Source organism: Sycon ciliatum, chromosome 13, assembly GCF_964019385.1.
Source record: "Sycon ciliatum chromosome 13, ocSycCili1.1, whole genome shotgun sequence".
Classification (NCBI taxonomy): Eukaryota; Metazoa; Porifera; class Calcarea; order Leucosolenida; family Sycettidae; genus Sycon; species Sycon ciliatum.
Genome location: NC_088655.1, coordinates 6,921,890 through 6,942,751, shown reverse-complemented (window position 1 = coordinate 6,942,751; position 20,862 = coordinate 6,921,890). Strand labels below are relative to the sequence as shown.

The 20,862-nt window shown below is 48.6% G+C and overlaps 3 protein-coding genes across 3 annotated transcripts in view; 2 read left to right on the top strand and 1 right to left on the bottom strand.

Annotated features, from left to right (window-relative positions):
• Positions 1-1,115, bottom strand: part of LOC135829558 (uncharacterized) — a 77,185-nt gene extending 76,070 nt beyond the window's left edge. The window contains exon 1 of the mRNA XM_065341953.1: positions 1,025-1,115. The gene's annotated coding sequence lies outside the window, so the exon portion shown is untranslated. The remainder of the gene's footprint in view (positions 1-1,024) is intronic.
• A 9,239-nt stretch (positions 1,116-10,354) lies between these two features.
• On the top strand, positions 10,355-12,014 carry LOC135829115 (uncharacterized). Its single transcript, XM_065341522.1, has 2 exons — positions 10,355-10,849; positions 11,955-12,014. Exons 1-2 carry the CDS (start codon positions 10,355-10,357, stop codon positions 12,012-12,014), a joined length of 555 nt encoding a protein of 184 aa, XP_065197594.1.
• A 6,487-nt stretch (positions 12,015-18,501) lies between these two features.
• On the top strand, positions 18,502-20,613 carry LOC135829114 (uncharacterized). The gene has a single exon (XM_065341521.1). The coding sequence runs from the start codon at positions 18,502-18,504 to the stop codon at positions 20,611-20,613; it is 2,112 nt and encodes a 703-aa protein (XP_065197593.1).
• The last annotated feature ends 249 nt before the right edge of the window (positions 20,614-20,862 follow it).

Sequence of the window (20,862 nt, the reverse complement as noted above, 5' to 3'; positions counted from 1 at the left end):
TGTAGGAACGCCACCACCCTTCAAGGATCAAGGCGCAGATGCAGCTCCTAAAGAGTCTGACGCGAACCGTGAATTTTGTTTAAAAAAATATTTAAAAGTATTTTTTTAAAGTTTTATTTCTTCTTGTGCAAAACCAAGTAACTAGTCCAATGTCGAGTGGGCTGTGAGTGTGGCATGTTAGCCAGTGTAGACAGGGTAGTTCACAACAACACCAAACATAATGACATCTTGCATGCGCATGAATGGTTCATTTGCATTACAATACAAGTGTCTCAAAGCAGCACACTATTCCCCAAAAGGTCGTTATTGTCTGTGATAAGTTCGAAGGCATGAGGGATAGGGTAAGAACTTAATATAAAAGAAGCCACAAAAATACGCCCAACCCTCTGCTGCCAACGACAGGCAATTCAAAAGCACAGCGAGGATGCCTGCAATGAACAAAAAACTGGTGCAATATTGGCATACCCGAGCGTTCTCCCCATGTGGGTTGGTAGATTGGTTTTGTTCAGGACAAGAAAGTACGCCACTGGAAATTCAACCAACCAAGTTTGGATGAGACTTCTTCATGCAGATTTACACAAACCACCAGTATTGTACGGGTTACGCACAAAGACATGACTGATTGTGCTGTTCAACTATCTTACCTGCCACTGAAAGTGTAACATTATGCAGGTGTACAAAGTGCCAAAGAATTCCAATCTAGCAGCCGGTTGCTTTACAGAACCATAATTGTGTTCCGTGCGATTTCACGTGAAAACATACACCAAATCTCATCAAGACACTGGACTTATAAGTATTTTCGAGGTGACCCAAGGTACTCAATAGTGTTGTCTAGGCTGTTAAAGATAGTGAAAACTGTTGTTCTCCTTGGAAAATGTTTTCCAATTGTGCATGTATTATTGTGCGTACAACAGATGAACATGAGACCTGATACACATGCACTGGACCTCACTATGTACACCCATATAATCTGACTTTTCTGTTCATACACTAACAAGGATGCACCAGGGATATCCTGACTTACATTATCCTTTAGGTCCAACGAATGTCCAGAATTAAGTAGATGTTCTGCTACGGAAACATGACCACTCCTTGCTGCTAAGTGTAATGGTGTTCTACCATACTAGAAGTAGCATTGTTAATGAATACAAACCGAGTACACACAAACACACATAAACATACACAAATACACACATACACATGACGATTCACAAACACATAAAAATATGCATATGCATGAACACACACACACACACATACACACACACACACACACACACACACACATGCACACATAGACACACACACACACAAAATATACACACACAACCATGCAAGCACAAAAACACACACACAGGAACAAACAAACACAGTTAATGAGTAAAGGTAACATCGGCAATAACATAGGGAGTTCTGGATCATTGTCAATGAAGATTTCTTTGGGAATTGATGAACAATTTCCTTGGAGACAAGAATACAATTTTCACTAGTATACTTTCATGCCTGATCATCAGGTGAAATACAGGCAAAATCTACTTGTAATGAACATGGCATGGCGCATGTTGTGTGTAAGTGTGTGTGCTCGTGCATGTCCAGGAATGTTGAGCCCACACACGCAGGCGTACACACGTGTGTGCACGCATGAGAGCATTGTTGTTGTACATAACTAGTCCATCACATTTACATAATAGTGAAGTTCAGTAGGATATTGACGTTTTGTTTGAGACAATTTGTCTTTGGTTAGCTTCCCCTGTCTATGTATATTACATAAACTTGAGACTCCCAAGTTGGGTGGTCAGTTGTTTTGCGTCGTCGAGTTGTAGTAAGGCCGGTATGTCCAAGAGTCTTACTATTTTCGCCATCATCCAGTAACTTTAGGCATTTTTGTTGCCGTGGCGCATAGCTCGTGCTCTTCTTCGTTGTGCTTTCCTTTGCCTCTTGGAGAATTGTTAGAGCTAGGAGTCAGGTCGCCGAATGTCTCAGTAAACCTTGTCAGTTTTGTGCCAATTTGTCGTGCTCACTGACTGGATAAGATCTGGTTACGTTAGTGGACAGTTTGTCAGAACTCGTAACATTTTGTCCTTCTTCTTTTCACAATAATACATTATAATTCATTGTTTTTGCTCTCATTTGCTCGTGCCGCTATATCACCTTGGTGATGCGGAAGGAGACAACGTACGGGAGAAGGTACGTCACGATATGAAGAGAAGGCACAGAAGTATACTCCCAAAAAATATTTAACTGCTTAATTCTTCTTTCTGCTCATACAAAAACGAGAAAGCATCAGGGATAATCTGACTTACATGATCCTTTGGTTCCAACGAATGTCCAGAATAAAGTAGATAATCTACTACGGAAACATGACCATCTTCTGCTGCAATATGTAATGGTGTCTTACCATCCTGGAAGTAGCAGCAACAACAAAGAAAAACCATGTCCACATATACCCACGAGCATATACATGTTGATGCACACGCACACATGAACCCACGCACATACTCATGCATGAACGCACACACACACACACACAAACACACACACACACACACACACACAAACACTCACACATCCAAAAACACACGCATAAATACATACACACACCTCAGACCCCAGACCTCAGACCTGCCCAACACAGAAGCAATGATAGCGAACAGCTACGTTAGACACAGCAACTAGTGCTGGGATTACACACACACACACACACACATACACACACACACACACACACACACACCTTGACCTTGACCTTGCCCATTGCGTATGCAATGATAGCGAATGTCGTAAAGTTCAAGTGAGAACGCGAGCGCAGAACTTGGCATGTCGTTTCAGGTCTCCTGGTCGACAAAACGGGCGACCACAGACACAGAGAAGAGGATGAGGAGCGGGCTGTGGCGGCGGAGTGCTACTCGCAACTCGTCTCCAGCCGGGACGATCTTGGCAACTCTCAAGCCAGGTGGTCATGCCGAGGTCCGCAAGGTCAGTCGACATCATATCTCGCCACCTCTTCTTCGGGCCGTGACGAGGACGGGGGGCAGGCAGCTCGCCGAACACCAATTGCGCGCACACACACACACGCACATCTACTACAACACACAGCAATTTGCGCTACTGGGGAGTACCGGCCATCAGAGTGAGAGGCTACGGAGAGAAATGCGTAGACATGGCCGAAGCAGAATGTTGGCGGAGCCAAGTTTCTACGAGAGAGGATTCAGGGTCGGCCGGGTAGACACTGCCGGAACAGAATGTTGGCGGAGCCAAGTTTCTACAAAAGTCTGCGTCCGAGGGACGACCCTGAGTAGCTGGAAATGAACGTGGCCAACACCTCATATATTTACTTTATGAAAGTGAATTAGTGATGAGAAAAGGGAGGTGGAATGGTTTTAAAACACTACGAGCAAACAAGAATGATTCAAACACAGAACGGATCGAAATATATAGCCAGGCAAACTCTGGCAAGACACGTCGAGTGCGACGTCAAACGAATGTCGCATGTCGCCCACGTTGCGCGCCACATACAAATGCCATGGTGACGCCGACGTGGTGAGCTGCCAAGTATCTACCTCGCACTCTGGCATTTTCAGCATCACTTGGAGGGCGGTTCATTCCATATCCTGACAGACCACAAGCAGCTGACATTTGCTATTAATCTGTCCTCTTCACGTCATTCACCTCGTGAGTTTCGTCACCTGTTGTGCATTGCCGAGTTTACGACCGACACTCGCTACGTGAACAGCTAGTAGAATACTGCTTTCACTTCTCATGTTGTATTCACGTCTGATGCTCGGAGTCGCGTACACTGCTTTCACGCGATCTTTTGATTTGAATGTTTTTTGAATCTCCGCTTCTGCTTCGAGAGAGGCAGAACTTTCCTTTGTACTGCAAGATGATTTCCAGCATAGTCAGAGTAAAACATTATAATACAGTCTTCTAAAACAACGAGTCCTGTGCGTTCTGGAGGCATGTTCGAGTAAGAACATAATGGTCCGTCAGGGGCGTCACCGGACCCCTTTACAGGGGGTGCACACGAATTTTGCACAGGAAAACACGAAAAGGTTCGCTGTAAGCAGGCCCGTCGCACCGACTTTGGAGGTGGGGCGGCCATGGGGTACGGGAGCCTTCCCCGGGAAAAATTTCAAAAATTAAAGCCAATTGCAAGCATTTCCGAGCATTTGGTGCCATTTCAGTGCAAGAATTTTTGATTCTGCAGCAAGCCAAGAAGACGCTATGATCGGGGACAAGAATTCTTCATTATCCTCCACCGGGATTGCAAGCATTTTCAGGCATTTGGTGCCATTTCAGTGTAACTAGTGTAAGTAGTTTACGAGTCGTACTGCCTACTGCCTTGCTGGTCATGTACATGCACTCGCTACATGCACTCACTACATGCACTCGCTACATGCACTCACGCCGCGTCACGCGATCGCGGCAGCGCAGTACAACTAGTTTTAGTGCATGCAGTTTATTACAGTGCGTATCGGTTATAGCGTGGTCGTGTAAAAGAATATACTGCCTACAAGAATGAACTCTCATGTTTTCATAATCATAACATGGATTTCCTGTGCACATTTATTCTTACAAGCAATTTTATGGTACAGTAGAATATATCGCTCCTAAGAATGGACTTTGTGTAGCAAAACATGCCAGATCAGTACAAAGTATATCGCCTGTAGTAATAACCTCCGTCCAAAGCAGTTCTGATCTGACTCGCGTTTGGTCCTAGTGCTGCAGGTTCAACTATTGTGTTCATGTAACTCATGTTGCATAGCCACATGGTAAGCCTATGTTACTGTGACCAGCCGCATGCACAGTAGCACTACCTTGTATGTACGGTGATCTTCCTGCCTCTGCGCACATGCACATGATATGTCACACTTGATTTATGGTGTGTAAGAAATATCGGAAATAAGAATAGAAAGTCGTTTTTCAAACACCCACGCTATAACCCATACCTACTGTACTATTAAGTATTAGTAGATTTTACCAGCACTACACTTTTCATAACCAGGAGTTCGCAAAAAACAAGGTCAATTTGTTTAGGGGGGTGCACGTGCCCCCCGTGCCCATCACGGGTGACGCCCCTGTCCTTCGAGCCGGATGGCGAACTTAGAGACAGAGCGAGCTGAGAGCGAACAGTGAGTTCGAAAAAGCAGGAGATTAAAAGGCATTCCACCAGCAAGAGATGAGGTAGAAGGCTTCGAATTCCCTTCGTTGGCAGTCAGGAAAATGGCAGATGCCAGGTCTGTAAGAAGCGCAGAATCAAGTAGGTCAGGTACTAGTAGTACGTCTAGAGCAACATCGTCCTCACGACGACAAGCGAAGATTCAGGCCGCTGCGAAGACATTACATCTTGAAAAGGAATTTCTGGCAAAGAAATTCGAACAAGACAAAAGACTGGTGGAGCTGGAGTTGGCCGAGGACCTAGCTAGGCTCTCCGATGAGGAAAGTGTTCCGGACGACAGTAGCCAACATAGCTCACATCGCTCTTCGACTAAAAGTGTGCACTCAAACCGTAGCGGTGCTCTCTCGATCTCCAACTGCAGTTTTGGATAATATATGAACGCTGTGGAAGAGCAGTCAGTGCAGGAAGTGGAGTCTGACAGCCGAAGACGCAGTAACGTTAGTTTGAACAATCACAGAGGAGATTGCGTCCAACCTGCAGTAACTGTCGTACCGCAGTCTGAGCTTACAAGACCTGTCAGGTCACCACCACAACATCCTGTACACCGTGTACAGGCCAAGCTTCCACCTATCATGAATGCTGCAGCCAGGAGCTTCAAGCCAGCAAAGGCTGGTGCAGCCAGTAGAACACACCTTGACTCTAATGCGCCACACCGGTCTGTGAGCGCACAGAATCCAGCAACCCATCCACATGGTCCAGAGGATCCCACTGCATCTGCACGATACGTTCAGAACTGGGTAAACAGTGTGCCACACAGTGCTGGGTATGTTGGTATTCCGCAGTTCCAGATAAAGCCGCTGGATCTGCCCAAATTCAATGGCCAACAGGAGAGCTATCTTCGATGGCGCCAGCGTTTCATGTGTCTCATAGACGACGATCTCATGTCAACAGAGGATTATAAGATGGCACCACTGCGTGAGGCGCTGGATGGTGGGAAGGCTGAAGAACTTGTCAGTGGCATTCTGGACGGCCCTGGGCATACAGTGCCGAGCTGAACGAGCTCGACCAGTGGTTTGGCGGCGACAACCGGGAGCTGGAACGGCAACAGCAGGAATTATTGGCCAGTCCCCGGATCTCTCGGGAAGATGACACAACAGCTTTGCAGCGACTCGCATTGAAGCTGAGAAACGTCCTGCTTAACCTGAAAATGGCCAACGTCGCACCCGGACGCGAACTGTACATAGCAATGTCTTAGAAGTTCCAAAGACGGATGCTGTCCCGATTCCTGGATCGGTATGATGACCATAGCTGTGATGCGGAGGTGTTGTTTACCTGGCTGCTGAAGCAGGTGCACAGAGCACAGCAGCTGGATGCGCGCCTCGCACTGCCCAGAGAAGCCGCCACAGCATCTATCCGCGAGCCGTACGACGTCCACAGCAGCAGAGCACCCAGCTCAGGTCGGCACGCAACCCAACATGCATTCCATGCCTCGAGGGGTAAGCCAGCGGACTCTCCCAATGCCTGTTTCAAGTGTGATGGTAATCATCTCCTGAGCCAGTGCCCTGCCTTCACAGCAATGTCGGTACGAGAACCCTGGGATTTAGTGAAACCCACACCTCTCTGTATTTGCTGCTTGCGACCCAGCCACCATAGCATGTCCTGTAGTGGGTCCACCTGCACAAAGTGCAACGGCAAGCACCATGCACTGCTGCATTTCGACAAGTTCAGCAGCAACAAGCTTCAGCAGAAGCAGTCTAATAGCAGTAACATTCAGGGCAAGGTACCTGTCAAGGAGCAGGTTCTGCATGCGTGCCGCTTTCAACCACGACGAACGTCTCTCCCTGCCATATCATTCATGACAGTTCCGGTCACAGTTTGCAACGGAAGTCAAGAAACCGTATGCAGAGCAATACTTGATCCTGCATCCACCAGCACGTATATCAAAGCCGCAGTGGCTGAAGCTATCGGTTTGACTGGAGATCCGGAACCGCTCCAAGTGACCACACTCGGTGGCAGCCAGATTGAAGCCATGCGCCGACGTACACCGGTGACCATTCAAAGTACAGACTGCAGCTTGACCAATCAGATCAGCGCTTGGGTTCTGCCATGCGTCACAGCTGACACCATGGCAGTCGACTGGTGTCAACACCAAGATGCCTGGACTCATCTGCACGGCATACCATTCCCAACTATGAACACCGGCGACATTGGTCTGCTGATTGGTGTGGATGCTGCGCCACTCCACACAGCACTGGAAGAGCTATGAGGCCCCGATGATGCGCCGATTGCCTGTCGGACCCCGCTCGGTTGGGTTTGCTATGGCCCTACAGGTACAAGCACCAAGAGGTCCCGGTCTATCATCACGAACTGTGCCACTGCCGCTGTACGATCAGAGATGACCTCCTCTGGCACAGAACCGCGTCTGGATGAGCTCGTCCTCAACCTATGGGACACTGAGTCCATCAGTGTTGTGAACGCTGACCAGCGATACCGCACACCAGCAGAACGTGAAACGGAGGAACTGGCCACGGCTACCATGCACCATGATGGGCAGCGGTACGAAATCGGCCTTCCCGGGATCCGCCCAACTGGTCCGAACATCACATCAAACCGCGCTCAAGCTGAACAGCGCTTGAGAGGTCTAGAAAGTCCCTGTCAGCCAAGCCAGCGATCCAGGCAGAATATCACCGCGTTCTTGCAGCACATCTGGAGAAAGGGTACATCCGGACTGTGCCTGAAGCCATCGCCGCAGCAGACTACCAGCACCAGTGGTACCTGTCACACTTCCCAATCGTCCGGGAGGACAAGAGCACCAGAAAGATTCGTGTTGTGTTTGATGCCGCTGCTGTCTGGAAAGGTCGCAGCATCAACGCAGAAATGTGCACATGACCACGCCTACAGAACGACATCGTTCGCATCCTGTTGCGGTTCTCTGCGGAACCAGTAGCTCTCGTTGCCGACATCAGTGAGATGTTTATGCAAGTAGGGCTCAAAGAAGAAGATCAGCGGTTCACTCGGTTTCTGTGGCATGCCAGCCCAGACGATGATATACAAGTGTATGAGTTTAACCGGTTGGTCTTCGGCCTAAGAGCATCACCCTATCTCGCCGGCAAGGCTCTACTGCAAACTGCACAAGATTTCGCGACCGACTCGATGCGCAGCAACGACCTTCTCCAAGTGATCGAGGAGAGCTTCTATGTCGACGATCTTCTGGACTCCTTCCAGTCAGCTTCTGTGGCAATAGATGCCCAACAACAACTGACACAGCTACTACAGTCTGGTGGTTTCAAGCTTCGCAAGTGGCTAAGCAACTCTACCGAGGTGGTTGAGTCCGTGCCAGAAGCCGACAAAACCCCGCAGGCGTCCCTGGGTGTCAACAGTAACCAGCACTGCACTCTACCATCGTCTAAGACCCTGGGCGTCATGTGGTTTGCTGACAAGGACTTATTTTACTTTCAGATACGATGCGTGCACGAGTACTGTTTCAGGAGGCATGTGTCGCTGGATATGGTTGGGACGAGCAGCTGAATGACGACGACACGGCCCGTTGGAAGCGCAGGCTATCAGAGTTACCCGACCTGGCACAGATCCACGCTGACCGATGTTTTAAGTACAGCGATGCGGATCCAACCTGCGTGAAGACAGAAGTTCACACATTCATCGATGCATCGGATGCAGCTACAGCAGCAACCTGCTGCGTCCGTTCTGAATATCCAGACGGACGCGTGAAGGTGACACTGGCATTTGCTAAGTCGCGGCAAACTCCCATCAAGAAGCTAAGTATCCCGAAGCTCGAGCTGAAAGGAGCGGTCCTTGGAGTACAGCTAAGTAAAGAGCTGGAAGCAGCCCTGGAGATACCATTGACGGAGCACCGTTTCTGGACGGCCAGCCTCAATGTGTTGTACTGACTGAGATCCCACAGCCGACGATTCCGCACAGACATCGGTGTAAAAATCTCGGAGATTCAACGTGCCAAATCACCTCTGCAATGGCAACATGTGCCCGGTAAGATCAACCTGGCAGACCTACCCACACGAGGAATGCCAGCCACCTCGGTAGCAACGAGCAGCACATGGTGGACATGACCAGAGTTTCTGTCCAAGCCATCGACTGAGTGGCCGCAACGCGATATCACCGTCCGAAGCAAGCTTCTAGGAGAGACTTAGCGACACCAAGCGCTGACGTTTGTCGCCGAAGCCACTGTATCTAAACTGCGTCCCGAGAACTTTTCATCCTGCAACCGACTAAAGCGTGTCACGGCTTGAATATTCCGGTTCTCCTCAAACTGCCGAGGTGCCAAGAAGGGGAAAAAACCTGAGGGCAGTGATGCAGTCTCTCGTGTAGCTGTGCCGTCGGCAGAGAATATAGTAGTTTGCGAACTGTCGGCAACTGAAATACAGCGAGCAGAACGGCACTGGATCAGCATTGCCCAGCAGGAGTGTTACTTGGCCACTATTTCGACCTTACAGCGGGAGAAAAGTGTTAAGCCCTCGGACACTTTGCTCCGGCTCAATCCAGTCCTAGACACCGCTGAACGGCCATTTGTACTACACGTTGGAGGCAGGCTACAGCAGGCATCAGCAATGCCGGAAAGTACGAGGCAGTCACTGATACTGCAGTATCGGCATCCAGTATCTGACCTCATCATTGCCAATGAGGATCGCAAAACCCACCATGCGTCGACACAAATCATCTGTGGGCCAACCTGACAACTTCGTATTGCCTGATCAAAGGCAAACAAGCGATCAAATCGCATCGCCTACGATGTAATGGCTGCATTCGGCAGTGGAGGAAGCCTGCAGACCAGCTCATGGGCCAACTTCCTGCCGCTCGAGTTGCTATAACCAAGCAGGCCTTCCAGCATGTTGGAGTTGACTTTGCAGGCCCATTCCTAACCCGTCAAGGTCGTGGATACTCTCAATTGAAGCGCTATCTCTGCCTCTTCACATGTCAGGAGACACGAGCATGCCATTTAGAGATGGCCTATAATGTGTTTTTGGCCGATTTTGTAAGCACCGCGGAGCACCACGTCTAGTAGTGTCAGACAACGGCAGAAACTTTGTGGGTGCCGAAAGTGAGCTCCGTGATGCCCTTCAAGCTATTGACCGAGGTCAAGTGGTCACCTGTACAGCGACAAAACAGCACACGTCGTGGACGTTCAACCCACCCCGGGCACCACACCATGGCGGCTTCTTCGAAGCGCTTGTCCGGTCAGCCAAGCGAGCAGTGTTCGCTATGCTGCATTCTGCTAACTTCACTGATGAAGAGGTGCAAACTGCCTTCGTTCAGGCAGAGACCCTGTTGAACAGCCGGCCACTGACCACAGTTGGATCAGATGCTGATGATCTCGTCCCGTTGACACCTCAGCAGTTGCACATTGGCCACATTCAGGTAGAAACGGCCATAGAAGCGGCACAAGCTTCTACGACACCCGCACACCCGCAGAGACGGTGGAAAGCTGTGCAGGTTGCTGTGGATCACATCTGGCTACGTTGGTTGAAGGAATTTGTGCCCACGCTTAATATCCGACAACGTTGGAGAATGTGCAGACGGAACATAATGGTTGCTGACATGGTATTTTACATGGCAAAGGACACTCCCCGTGGAATGTGGCCTCTCGGCAAAGTGGTGGATGTTTTCCCCGGAGCAAACGGTCTCGTGCGTGTGATGGACATCCTCGTCAAAGGCAAAACTTATCGGCGTCCGACCAACTTACTGGTTCCACTTGAGGTAGAGACGGAGGTGCCTGCCAAGTGCAATCTCTCTCTCTCTCTCTCTCTCTCTCTCTCTCTTTTCTCTGTCTCCTATTTACATTAATAATCTCTTTAATCTTAGTTCTGCTCTCATTGATCATTCTCCTTCCACCATGCCATTCGAGCAGGAAGGGGGATATGTGCAGTCTATATCCAGCCCACTGATTATGGTGCATAGCCACTCCGTTTTATGTGTATATCAGCACTGCTTGTAGTACTGTTTTTGCATTATCATACTACTACGCCTTCGTTCCTCGTGTTGTATTCACGTCAGCTGACGTCTGATGCGCGTAGTCGCGTACAATGTACTGCTTTTATTCCTCACGTTGTATTCACGTCTGATGCGCTTTCACTTCTCATGTTGTATAAGCCTTTTGCGCGGAGTCGCGTACACTGCTTTCACTTCCCACGTTGTATTCACGTCTGATGCGCGGAATCGCGTACACTGCTTTCACTTCTCATATTGTATTCTCGTCTGATGCGCGTAGTCGCGTACACTACTTTCACTTCTCATGCTGTATTCACGTCTGAGGCGCGTAGTCGCGTACACTGCTTTCACTTCTCATGTTGTATTCACGTCTGATGCGCGTAGTCGCGTACACTGCTTTCACGCGATCTTTTGATTTGAATGTTTTTTGAATTTCCGCTTCTGCTTCGAGAAAGGCAGAACTTGCCTTTGTACTGCAAGATGATTTCCAGCAGAGTCAGAGTAAAACATTATAATACAGTCTTCTAAAACAACGAGTCGTGTGCTATCCGGAGGCATGTTCGAGTATGAACAGTAGTGCCCATGCCCAAATTCATTCTTGATGTCCTTGTTGCTATTATCATTTCTGATGATGGGTATTTTATGACGGAAACAATAAAATATTTCCCTTATATGATTCTGCGTGAGCCAGTGTTGCTCACAATCTACTTTCACTAATGAAGGCGAGTGACGTGTCCTACAGGTTCCTACATCTAGTAGTTGTTTGCTTTACAAAACCGTATTACGTTCTGTCCTATCACTCCTATTTCATGTGCATTAGGCCACACCAGGTTATTTCTATGTTTCACGTCACCGCTCGTATCTTTTCAAATAGTTCATGTTGTGTTCGCCTGGTGCCACGCAGGAGTCCCTTGTGGGACAAGACAAAGACTGATTATCTACAACGAGCATGCGTATAATAGATGAGAGAGAGAGAGACAATAAGGAGAGGGACAATACGTCGACAAACACTATACACAACATCTCCCTTTCCTGGCAAGAAGGGGGGAGGGGAGAGAGAGAAACGACGTATATATATATATATATATATATATATACTCAATCTGCGGACTATATATTTTTTTGTCCTTTTTCCCGGAAGAAAAAAGTACAATGAAAATACTATATGAGCCCCAGCCAGCAGAAACCTGAACATGTGTAATTTTTTCAAAAATTATTTTTTCCCTCCAAATTGTTTCTACACTATTAATCATTCAAGTTATCAAGTTTGATGACAATCTGATAAGCGAAAGCATGGAAAATAGAGTTTGAAGTCACACAGGTCAAGATTCCGTACAGTTGGCGCAGCATCCATGCCTAGTGATTCCATGCAAGTTGATCCTACAGTTTCTGATTGTGATGTGGAACAGGTACATGTAAGTAAATAGAATGCAAATCAGGCTTGCCCTCTTGGTGCTGCAGGCATGAGTTGTTCAGAAGTGTGACGATATTCCGTATACATCACTACCTTCTTTACAACACCAGAGTGCAAAACGATGATTGGTGGCTGGCCTTCCAAATTGTGTTCAGGGACCTCTGTGCTGGTAGTTTGAGCGTTGTGACAAAGCTTGCCATACTGATAGATGTGCTCACCAATACCACAGACATCCACTCTCTTGCACACTTTCACTCAGACCATGATTTCAGCATAATTGTATTTCAATGATATGAGCGAATACTCGCGTTTTGTAGCACGTGAAGATGTTGCCCGAAAGCGTTCAGCCGGTTTGAGTTTTTAGGTATCCCCTTTCTCAGCACAGGCAGCAGCCAGCTTGGCGTCATCTGGCAAGGTAGAGTACTGATAATACTACGCTCTGTTTTGCGCCGTGAGAAGCCCTCCATCAGTGTCTGCAGCATCATTGTTGTCGATGTAGAAATACGGATCGCTCAGCGGGACGACATTCTGCTTCTCCTCGCAGTCGCTATTACTCCAGCACTGACTATCGTCGCCACCAGTATCCAGTGTCGATTTTATGAGGGCTCCTCGTTGCTATGCATATGAGACTCGCCACTGCTGGACAAGCTCAGCAAGATCGCCACCAAACAAATAATTCCGATCGCGAACTAACTTTCAGCGCCGCTCCGTACAGGGAGTCTCGCGCTGACAACTCTGGACCTAAGTCTTTGTCGCGACACCTGTCGCCATCGCTGTGTCTAAACTCAACCTCCGTGTGACGAGCTCTCACCTAGCGCTAAAATCAATTGACCAGAGACATTTGAAGACACTTGAAACTCCTTTGACAACAAAGACACCCACTCGATCGAAAAAGAATCTTCAAAAGCCAGCTCACTGCGCGTCCCCAACTTTGACGTCACATTTTGATGATTGATATCAAGTACACAAGTGCTGGTTTTCGCTGGCCGGGGCTCATATATTTAAATAGTGCAAATCAACAAGATTGAGAGACGAGCTAGGGCCTGCACAACATACGGTAAGTAGCAGGGCATGCCTAGCATTTGCACAGCTACACTAGAGAGTATTCTTTTGTTTGAAACAATTAATGAAGAATTTCGAGGCAGAAAATGAAGAGATCGAGAGTGAATAAAGAAGCACGCGCGTCCATGATTCTCACGTTTGGCAAGGCCATCGCAGAGAGGTACAACGTCTAGTTGGACTACAGCAACAGCAAGAACAAGATGTTACTGCATGAGAATGTCTGCACGTCTGGTGTTCAGTGATGTACGCTTGAGAATGTACATATACCGCAAGTGAACAGGTTAAAACAAAACAAAGGAAACACAAAGAGAGAATGAGCTACAGCTAACCATGCGCCTGACAGTTCCTTCCTTCATGAGTCAGAGTCGATCCAGAGCGCTCAAGGCCGAGGCACGTACGTACCGTGACACCTCTATCTCTGCCAGACGGATCGGTTGAGCACGGTATGGGGACATGGCGATCAGTGCTCAACAGCAGGCTTATTGCTGCCGAGAGATAGAGCATGCAGGACGACGAACTGGCTGGACAGGGACGATGGTCAGGAGAGACAAGGAGCAGTGGCGTGACAGCTGATGAAGAATAGAGCTCACGAGGAGAACAAAACAAGTAGAGCGTAGTGCATGCCGGGCTTGACTGGACTGACATTCAGTGTTAACACAATTTTCAGACAGACAACGACGACACATGACGATGACGACGATGACGAGACTGTCCCGGAGCTGGGGATGCTTGAACTGCTGGCTAGAGGCGGAGGGTTCTTTCCTAATTCTACAGGTGTAGGAACCACAGCTGCCACTATGTTGTGTTTGCTTGGTGCCACGCAGGAGTCCCTTGTGGGTCAAGACAAAGACGGATGTATTTACAATGAGCATGCGTATAATAGATGAGAGAGAGGCAATACGGAGAGGGACAATACAGCGACAAACACTATACACAACAGTTGACAAGAAAAGAAGAAACACCCAGATTAGTTAATCGATGGCTGTTCTGGTGAACATTCTCTAGCCAGTATCAAATCAAAGGTTATCAGCTTCTCGATAATCTTGCCCGGCGATGGTACTACAGTAGAGAGTGTGACTGTGCGAGCGATGAAAATTCTATTTTTCCAAGCCGAACGGTAGGGCCTGTTCAACAAGCGAGCAGAGATTCTAGGGTGTCAAGGACTCCGAGATTTTCCAGGACCGTGATGGAGAGGAATTCTACCAGACTCATGTCAAAGTACAGAATGAGCCATCCATGAAGCCTGTTGCCCCATCGCTCCAGCCCAGTCTGCCAACTGTGCTGTGGAGACTTTTTGTCGTTTTGGATAAGAGATACTGTGAAACTGGAAAGTCCAACTACCAAAACGTTTTTAACGTTTTTGTAATTTTGGCATGATAACGTGCAGAAAAGTTAACGATGGCTACCTGGCTACCCATCTGTATGAGAATCTGTACACAGACATCTAGCGATTACGTTTTTTGGAAATAACGAAAAATAATTGGTCATTAAAACATTAGACTTTGTGACTCGTTAGACTTTCCGGTTTTACAGTAGTTCAGTAGTGCAGCTATTCTGTGTGCAACATGGCTCAGTACACATAGAATGGAGTTTTGTTTTTCTTCCATTTCTGTTTTTCCCCTCCCATATGCGTGCCTTTTCCAGGAATATTCCGATGCGAAACATATACTTCCTCCGCGTCATCAAAATTGTCGCAGTTTGACTAGTGACTTGTCACTTGTTACTGACAACTCCATAAGCTAAACCATACAAAAATTAGAACACATGATGATAGTCTGAAGTCTAGAGTAACGTTCCAGGGCAGTTAGGCTGAAAGGTTCACATGGGATGAAGGCATCGTCGTCGCTGACGTAAATTGTGGGTCGCGTCTCATGTCAATTGCTTTGACTTTCTCCACAGAACAACAGCTGCTATGCTTGTCGTCTGCTGGCTCTGGATGATTTCTACTTCACCACCAACGCAGTAAGAATACACGAGGTCGTTTGCGAGGTCGTTTGAGTCCCATCGGCAGAATCACCTCGAGCTTGTAATGTAATGAGCTTTTTTTTAGCCGTGGGATGCCCGTTCAATTTAGCTGTGTGGTCACTGTTCATGCAGGTAAGTGTACTATCACGTCGAACGTGCACCCTTTTTCTGCATCACTGATAGATTTACTCAGTATCTGTACCTGCATCACTAGCTCTACACTACTGTGTACACGCTGAGTCTACACGACCCTTGCAGGTACAGTACTGACTGTCTCAGCATTCCTTGCATGCATTAGTTTGCTGACCCCCTCGATGTTTCTCCAAGCGCTGCTGCTTGTTCCAAGAAGTCATTCTCACCCCAGCTCAAGTAAAACAATGATCAGTTTTGAGTGAATCGCTATACTAATACGCACGATAAATATGCAGATTGCAATGCCTGACTGATCTCAGCGAGTCGAAAGTACTATCGCAGGAACATCAGCGAAGACATGGCGTCTAGTTCAACATTTTCAGTTTCCAGCGACAGAAAATGGAACTTTGCTGTCACCCTATACTGATGACTATCGTCTATGTCCGATTCATTAACTGTGGTACAATTGCTGGTGATTATATACCCCGTTTTATTTCAAAAGTCAAACTGCGACAATTTCGATGACACTTAGGAGGTAATTAACTTGATGTGACCTTTTTCTCATTTTTTCTAAAACAAAGCCAAGTTCGCGTACATTTTCGCAATTAACGCATCCAGTTCAGAAGACATTTCACATGAGGTATCAAGCGTTTTTCTTCCCTTTCTCTCCAGGATTATACAGGGAATGGCTGAAATGAAAATACTACAACATATAGCGAAAATGTCCTGAGATACAACTCTCTTGACAGGGTTGAGTTCTCAGAAGGAGATATAATAATTATAACAACAACAGCGTAGTGAAGAAAGTATGTAGCATTATTCACACATTGACGAGGAATAGCATCAAACAATTGTACAGACAACACATTTTCTTTCTGGAAACAAAGCTCAGGATAAAACTTAAGTTTGTACAACGCTACTAACACAGCCAAATGCAATGGACCTCTACCACGTGACAGTACTGAGAAAACGTCATTACAGTACAACTCCCGACAATTAGCATGCGTGAACAGATGGCTTTTGAATGATGAAGTACCACTCTGGGCTCCTTTCTTTGTTGTTCCCTACTGTGTCCATCTCTCCTCTACGTGACATCACAGTACCCATCTCATGGCCTGGTGACGCTCATTGTCCCTTCAGCTGCATCTCCTCCCGTATTATTCTTCATTGAGCTTCTCACTCTTGCTTCTCTAGTCTCAAAGTTCTGGTTTCATTACGCGGTCTTCCACATTGTCTAAAATCCACTGTTGTTATCACTTCTATTGTCATTGCAAGTCGGTCCTCTCCAGTACGTCTTCACACTTGGCTTAATGTTGGAACGTTCTCCATTTGTTAGTGTTTGTCCTCGTTTAACATGTATATTACTCAGTATGTCGTAATTGGACACTGTTCGATTATTCTCACCTTGTGCGTTTCACTATTTGTAACGTGGCTCCTCTGCTTCAGTTTTCGTTCTATCTCTCTGGCAGGGGCAGCCACCACCTGTCTGGTGGGTGCCAGCATCCTCCGGCAGTTGCGCTGGGACTCTACGATACATTCTTGTTCTTCGATAATTAGAAATCTTCCTTTCTAGTTCTTCGCTGTTTGAATTAATATTTATTTTTGCTGTTTCTTGCGGCACTCGCTTTTGTGTAGATTTGACCTTTTTTGCATGTCCGCGTGAGTACAGATGACATCATGCATTATTTTATTTCACATGTTTTTCTTTGCGCATGTCGCTCAAGATGTTTGAACTGCGCCCGCTGGCCGATTTTCTTTGCTTGCTGTTTTCTTTGCCAATCAAGCATGGGGACGATACGGTGTCCTCCTCCTTGGCTGGGTGTCCCGTACGGGGCCGGGTACGTGCGTCCCCAGCTCTCCGTTCTTTGTTCTTTTTGAGTTAGATTCTTCAATGGTGTTTTGAGAACATGTTTGGTAATACAGTCTTCTAAATAGATCGATGCCTCCAATGGTTGTGTCTAATGTCAGTGTGCGTTTGCGAGGGAACCGGTGAAACATTTGGTCCTTCGAGCTGGAGACATCCATCAGCTTCCATGATCAGCGAGTCACCATTGCAGTCCCATGGATCCACGGCATCGGCGAGCCTGGTGTCACCGCTAATCGCGCCATGGCAGACCATCGCCTGTGCATGCTAGGGAAATCACTGGACAAGCGTCAAGAGCTGAAGGCAGCATACGGCAAAGTCATATGTAGCCACATTGACAAAGGCTATGTGCGCGCAGCTATGAGCTGCGGTGAGCGGTCAGCTTCCAGTACGCCGTCCATCACCTCCGAGCTATTGCTGAGCCACTTGCGGAGGTGGAAGCAGCCCTGCTCAAGGATGTCCTGTACTGTCTGCTGTGTGCAGATGGCTTCCGGTACGGAGACAGCAGAGTGCAGCAGGTCATCCATATAAATGTCTCGGTCAACGATCTGCAACATGGCAGGGTCATACTTGTCGGCTGTCTCGCGGCACACCACTTGTAGCGCCTTGCATGCCAGGTACAGAGACGCCTTGATGCGAACACCAACCCCTCGAACTCGTATACGCGTGAGTCCCACACAAAGCGATGATATCGGCGGTCTTGCTCAGCCAGCACGACTTGCAGGAACATCTCGGTAATGTCTGCCGTGAGCACTACTGGCTCCTTGCGGAACCGCAGAAGCACTTTCACTAGGTCATTCTGACGAGCGGGTCGAGCGTACATGAACTCATTGATCGACGTGCCGTAATACTTGGCAGCAGCATCAAAGACGACACGTACCTTTGTGGTGGCCTTGTCATCTCGTACAATGGCGAAATGCGGCAGGAACCACTGGTCGTCGCCATCTGCCTCAACCTCTGCTGCCAGTCCAGATGCTAGGCGTGATGTGGTTGGCAGAGGATGATACCTTCACCTTTGCGTTCAAGCCGCCTGCAACAGAGAAGCTGACCAAGCGAGCCGTGCTGAGTAAGATGGCATCTATATTCGACCCACGCGGACAACTAGCTCCCTTCACGATTCGCTCTCGTGTCATGTTCCAGAAGCTGTGCATCGTCGGCGTGGGCTGGGATGATCCACTGGACGCTGAGCACACGCGGAGATGGACATCCTCGTTTAGCGAGCTGGGAGATCTGGCGCTGATCCGTGCGCCGCGCTGCTTCAAGTGTCCGGGTCGCGAGTCGTCTGTCGCTACATTGTCGCTGCACGTGTTCACGGATGCTTCAGATGCCGCCTACACCGCTTATGTGTACGTCCGTGCTGAGTACCGAGATGGCAATGTGCGAGTGACGCTAGCACTCGCCAAGGCGCGTCCATCTACCATTAAGAAGATGTCGATCCCGAAGCTGGAGCTGAAGGGTGCTATGCTTGGTGTTTGCCTGGCCCAGACAGTGAATGACGAGCTAGATCTGCCGAAGGCTGATGCCACCTACTGGTCCGACTCGATGAACATGCTTCACTGGGTGAGAGCACATTGCAGAAAGTTCAAAGTCGACGTGGGCAACCGGATAGCTGAAGTTCAAGAGTATTTAGCTGGCAGCCAGTGGAACCACGTTCCTGGAAGGCTGAACCCAGCCGACAAGAGCACCAGAGGCTTCACAGCAGCCCAGCTAGCCAGTGATCCAGTATGGTGGAACGGCCCCGAGTTCCTCGTCCCGCAGCACGATGAGTGGCCGTCTCGTCAGATAACCGTGCCAAAAGAGTTGCCCGGAATGGTAAAGCGAGCGCAAGTGATGGCGTTCGCTGTGCAGCAAGTGTCAGCGGAGGTGTTTCGTCTCCACCCTGACAACTACTCGTCATGGAAACGACTAGTAAGATTGATGGCCTGGTGCTACCGTTTCATCAACCGGTGTCGTCGACGTCGTGCTAGCACGAGAGGGGATCCGGAAGCAGCAAGAACAGCAGTCGACTCTGTGGAGCTGAAGTCTGAGGAGCTCCAGCGTGCCGAATGTCACTGGTATTCAATTGCACAAGCAGAGACCTATCCCTCTTCGTATCGGCAGCTGACATCAGGGAAGTCCCTTGCAGCGAATGACCCCCTGCTACGGCTGAATCCAGTGCTCGACAAGGACTACCCCTGTGTGCTACGCGTTGGAGGTCGTCTGAAGACTGCCAGCCACTTGCCTGAGCATACCCGGCATCCGATAATCTTGCCCCAGCACCACCGCATTACTCAGCTGATAGTCGAGGCCGAAGATCGCAAGTGTGATCACAGTGTGGGCCCAAACCACCTCTTGGAAAACCTGATGATGGGGTTTTGGATCATCTGTGGCAAGGTTGTCACACGATCTCACCGTGCACACTGCGTGCTCTGCAAGAAGAAGTGGACCACTTTGGCTTTGCAGCAGATAGCACCGCTCCCGCTATTCCGAACAGCTCCACCGTACCGGGCATTTTCAAGAGTGGGAGTTGACTATGCCGGTCCTCTCCGGACAAAACAAGGACGTGGCAAGACCCAGCTCAAGAGGTACCTCTGTGTCTTCTCTTGTTTGCAATCCTCAGCCTGTCATTTCGAGATGGCGTATGGCCTGGACACCAAGTCGTTTCTGCTAGCATTCACCCGTCTCTGCAAGCGCAGAGACGTGCCAGCTGAGGTTGTGTCAGACAACGGAACGAACTTTGTCGGTGCAGAGCGCGAGCTAAGAGAAGCCGATCAAGCGCTAGGTTCTAATGAAATGGCCGCAAGTATGGCCAGCCAAGGAGTTCACTGGTGCTTCAATCCACCTCTCGCTCCGCACTTTGGGGGCGTATTTGAGTGTGTGGTCAAGGCAGCAAAGCGCGCAATGATGGCAACTCTGTCCCAGGCCAATCTCACTGATGAGGAACTTGTAACTGCCATGGTGAGTGCGGAAGGCCTACTCAACTCGCGCCCGTTGACCGCTGTCCGGATTGACGTGGATGATGCCGCACCGCTAACACCGATGCACTTCCTAGATGGACAGTGCGAGCTGACTCTGCCACTTGAGGAAGTCGCTGAGTTGCACCCACAGCGTCGTTGACGGCTCCTCCAACAGCTCCCACGCGAGGTATGGCGGCGATGGCTTCGAGAAATAGTGCCTCGGCTGAATGTGCTTCAGCAATGGTCTCGACACAGCCGCAACATCAAGCCCGGTAACATTGTCCACTGCATTGTGGCTTGTGACTTGCCGCCAGTGACTATCCAGATATGTTGATTTTATTGTACGCTTTTTCTCATAGGTGTGACAGATTGTGCCGTAGTGTACTCCAGTCGGCTCCGCTCGAGCTTT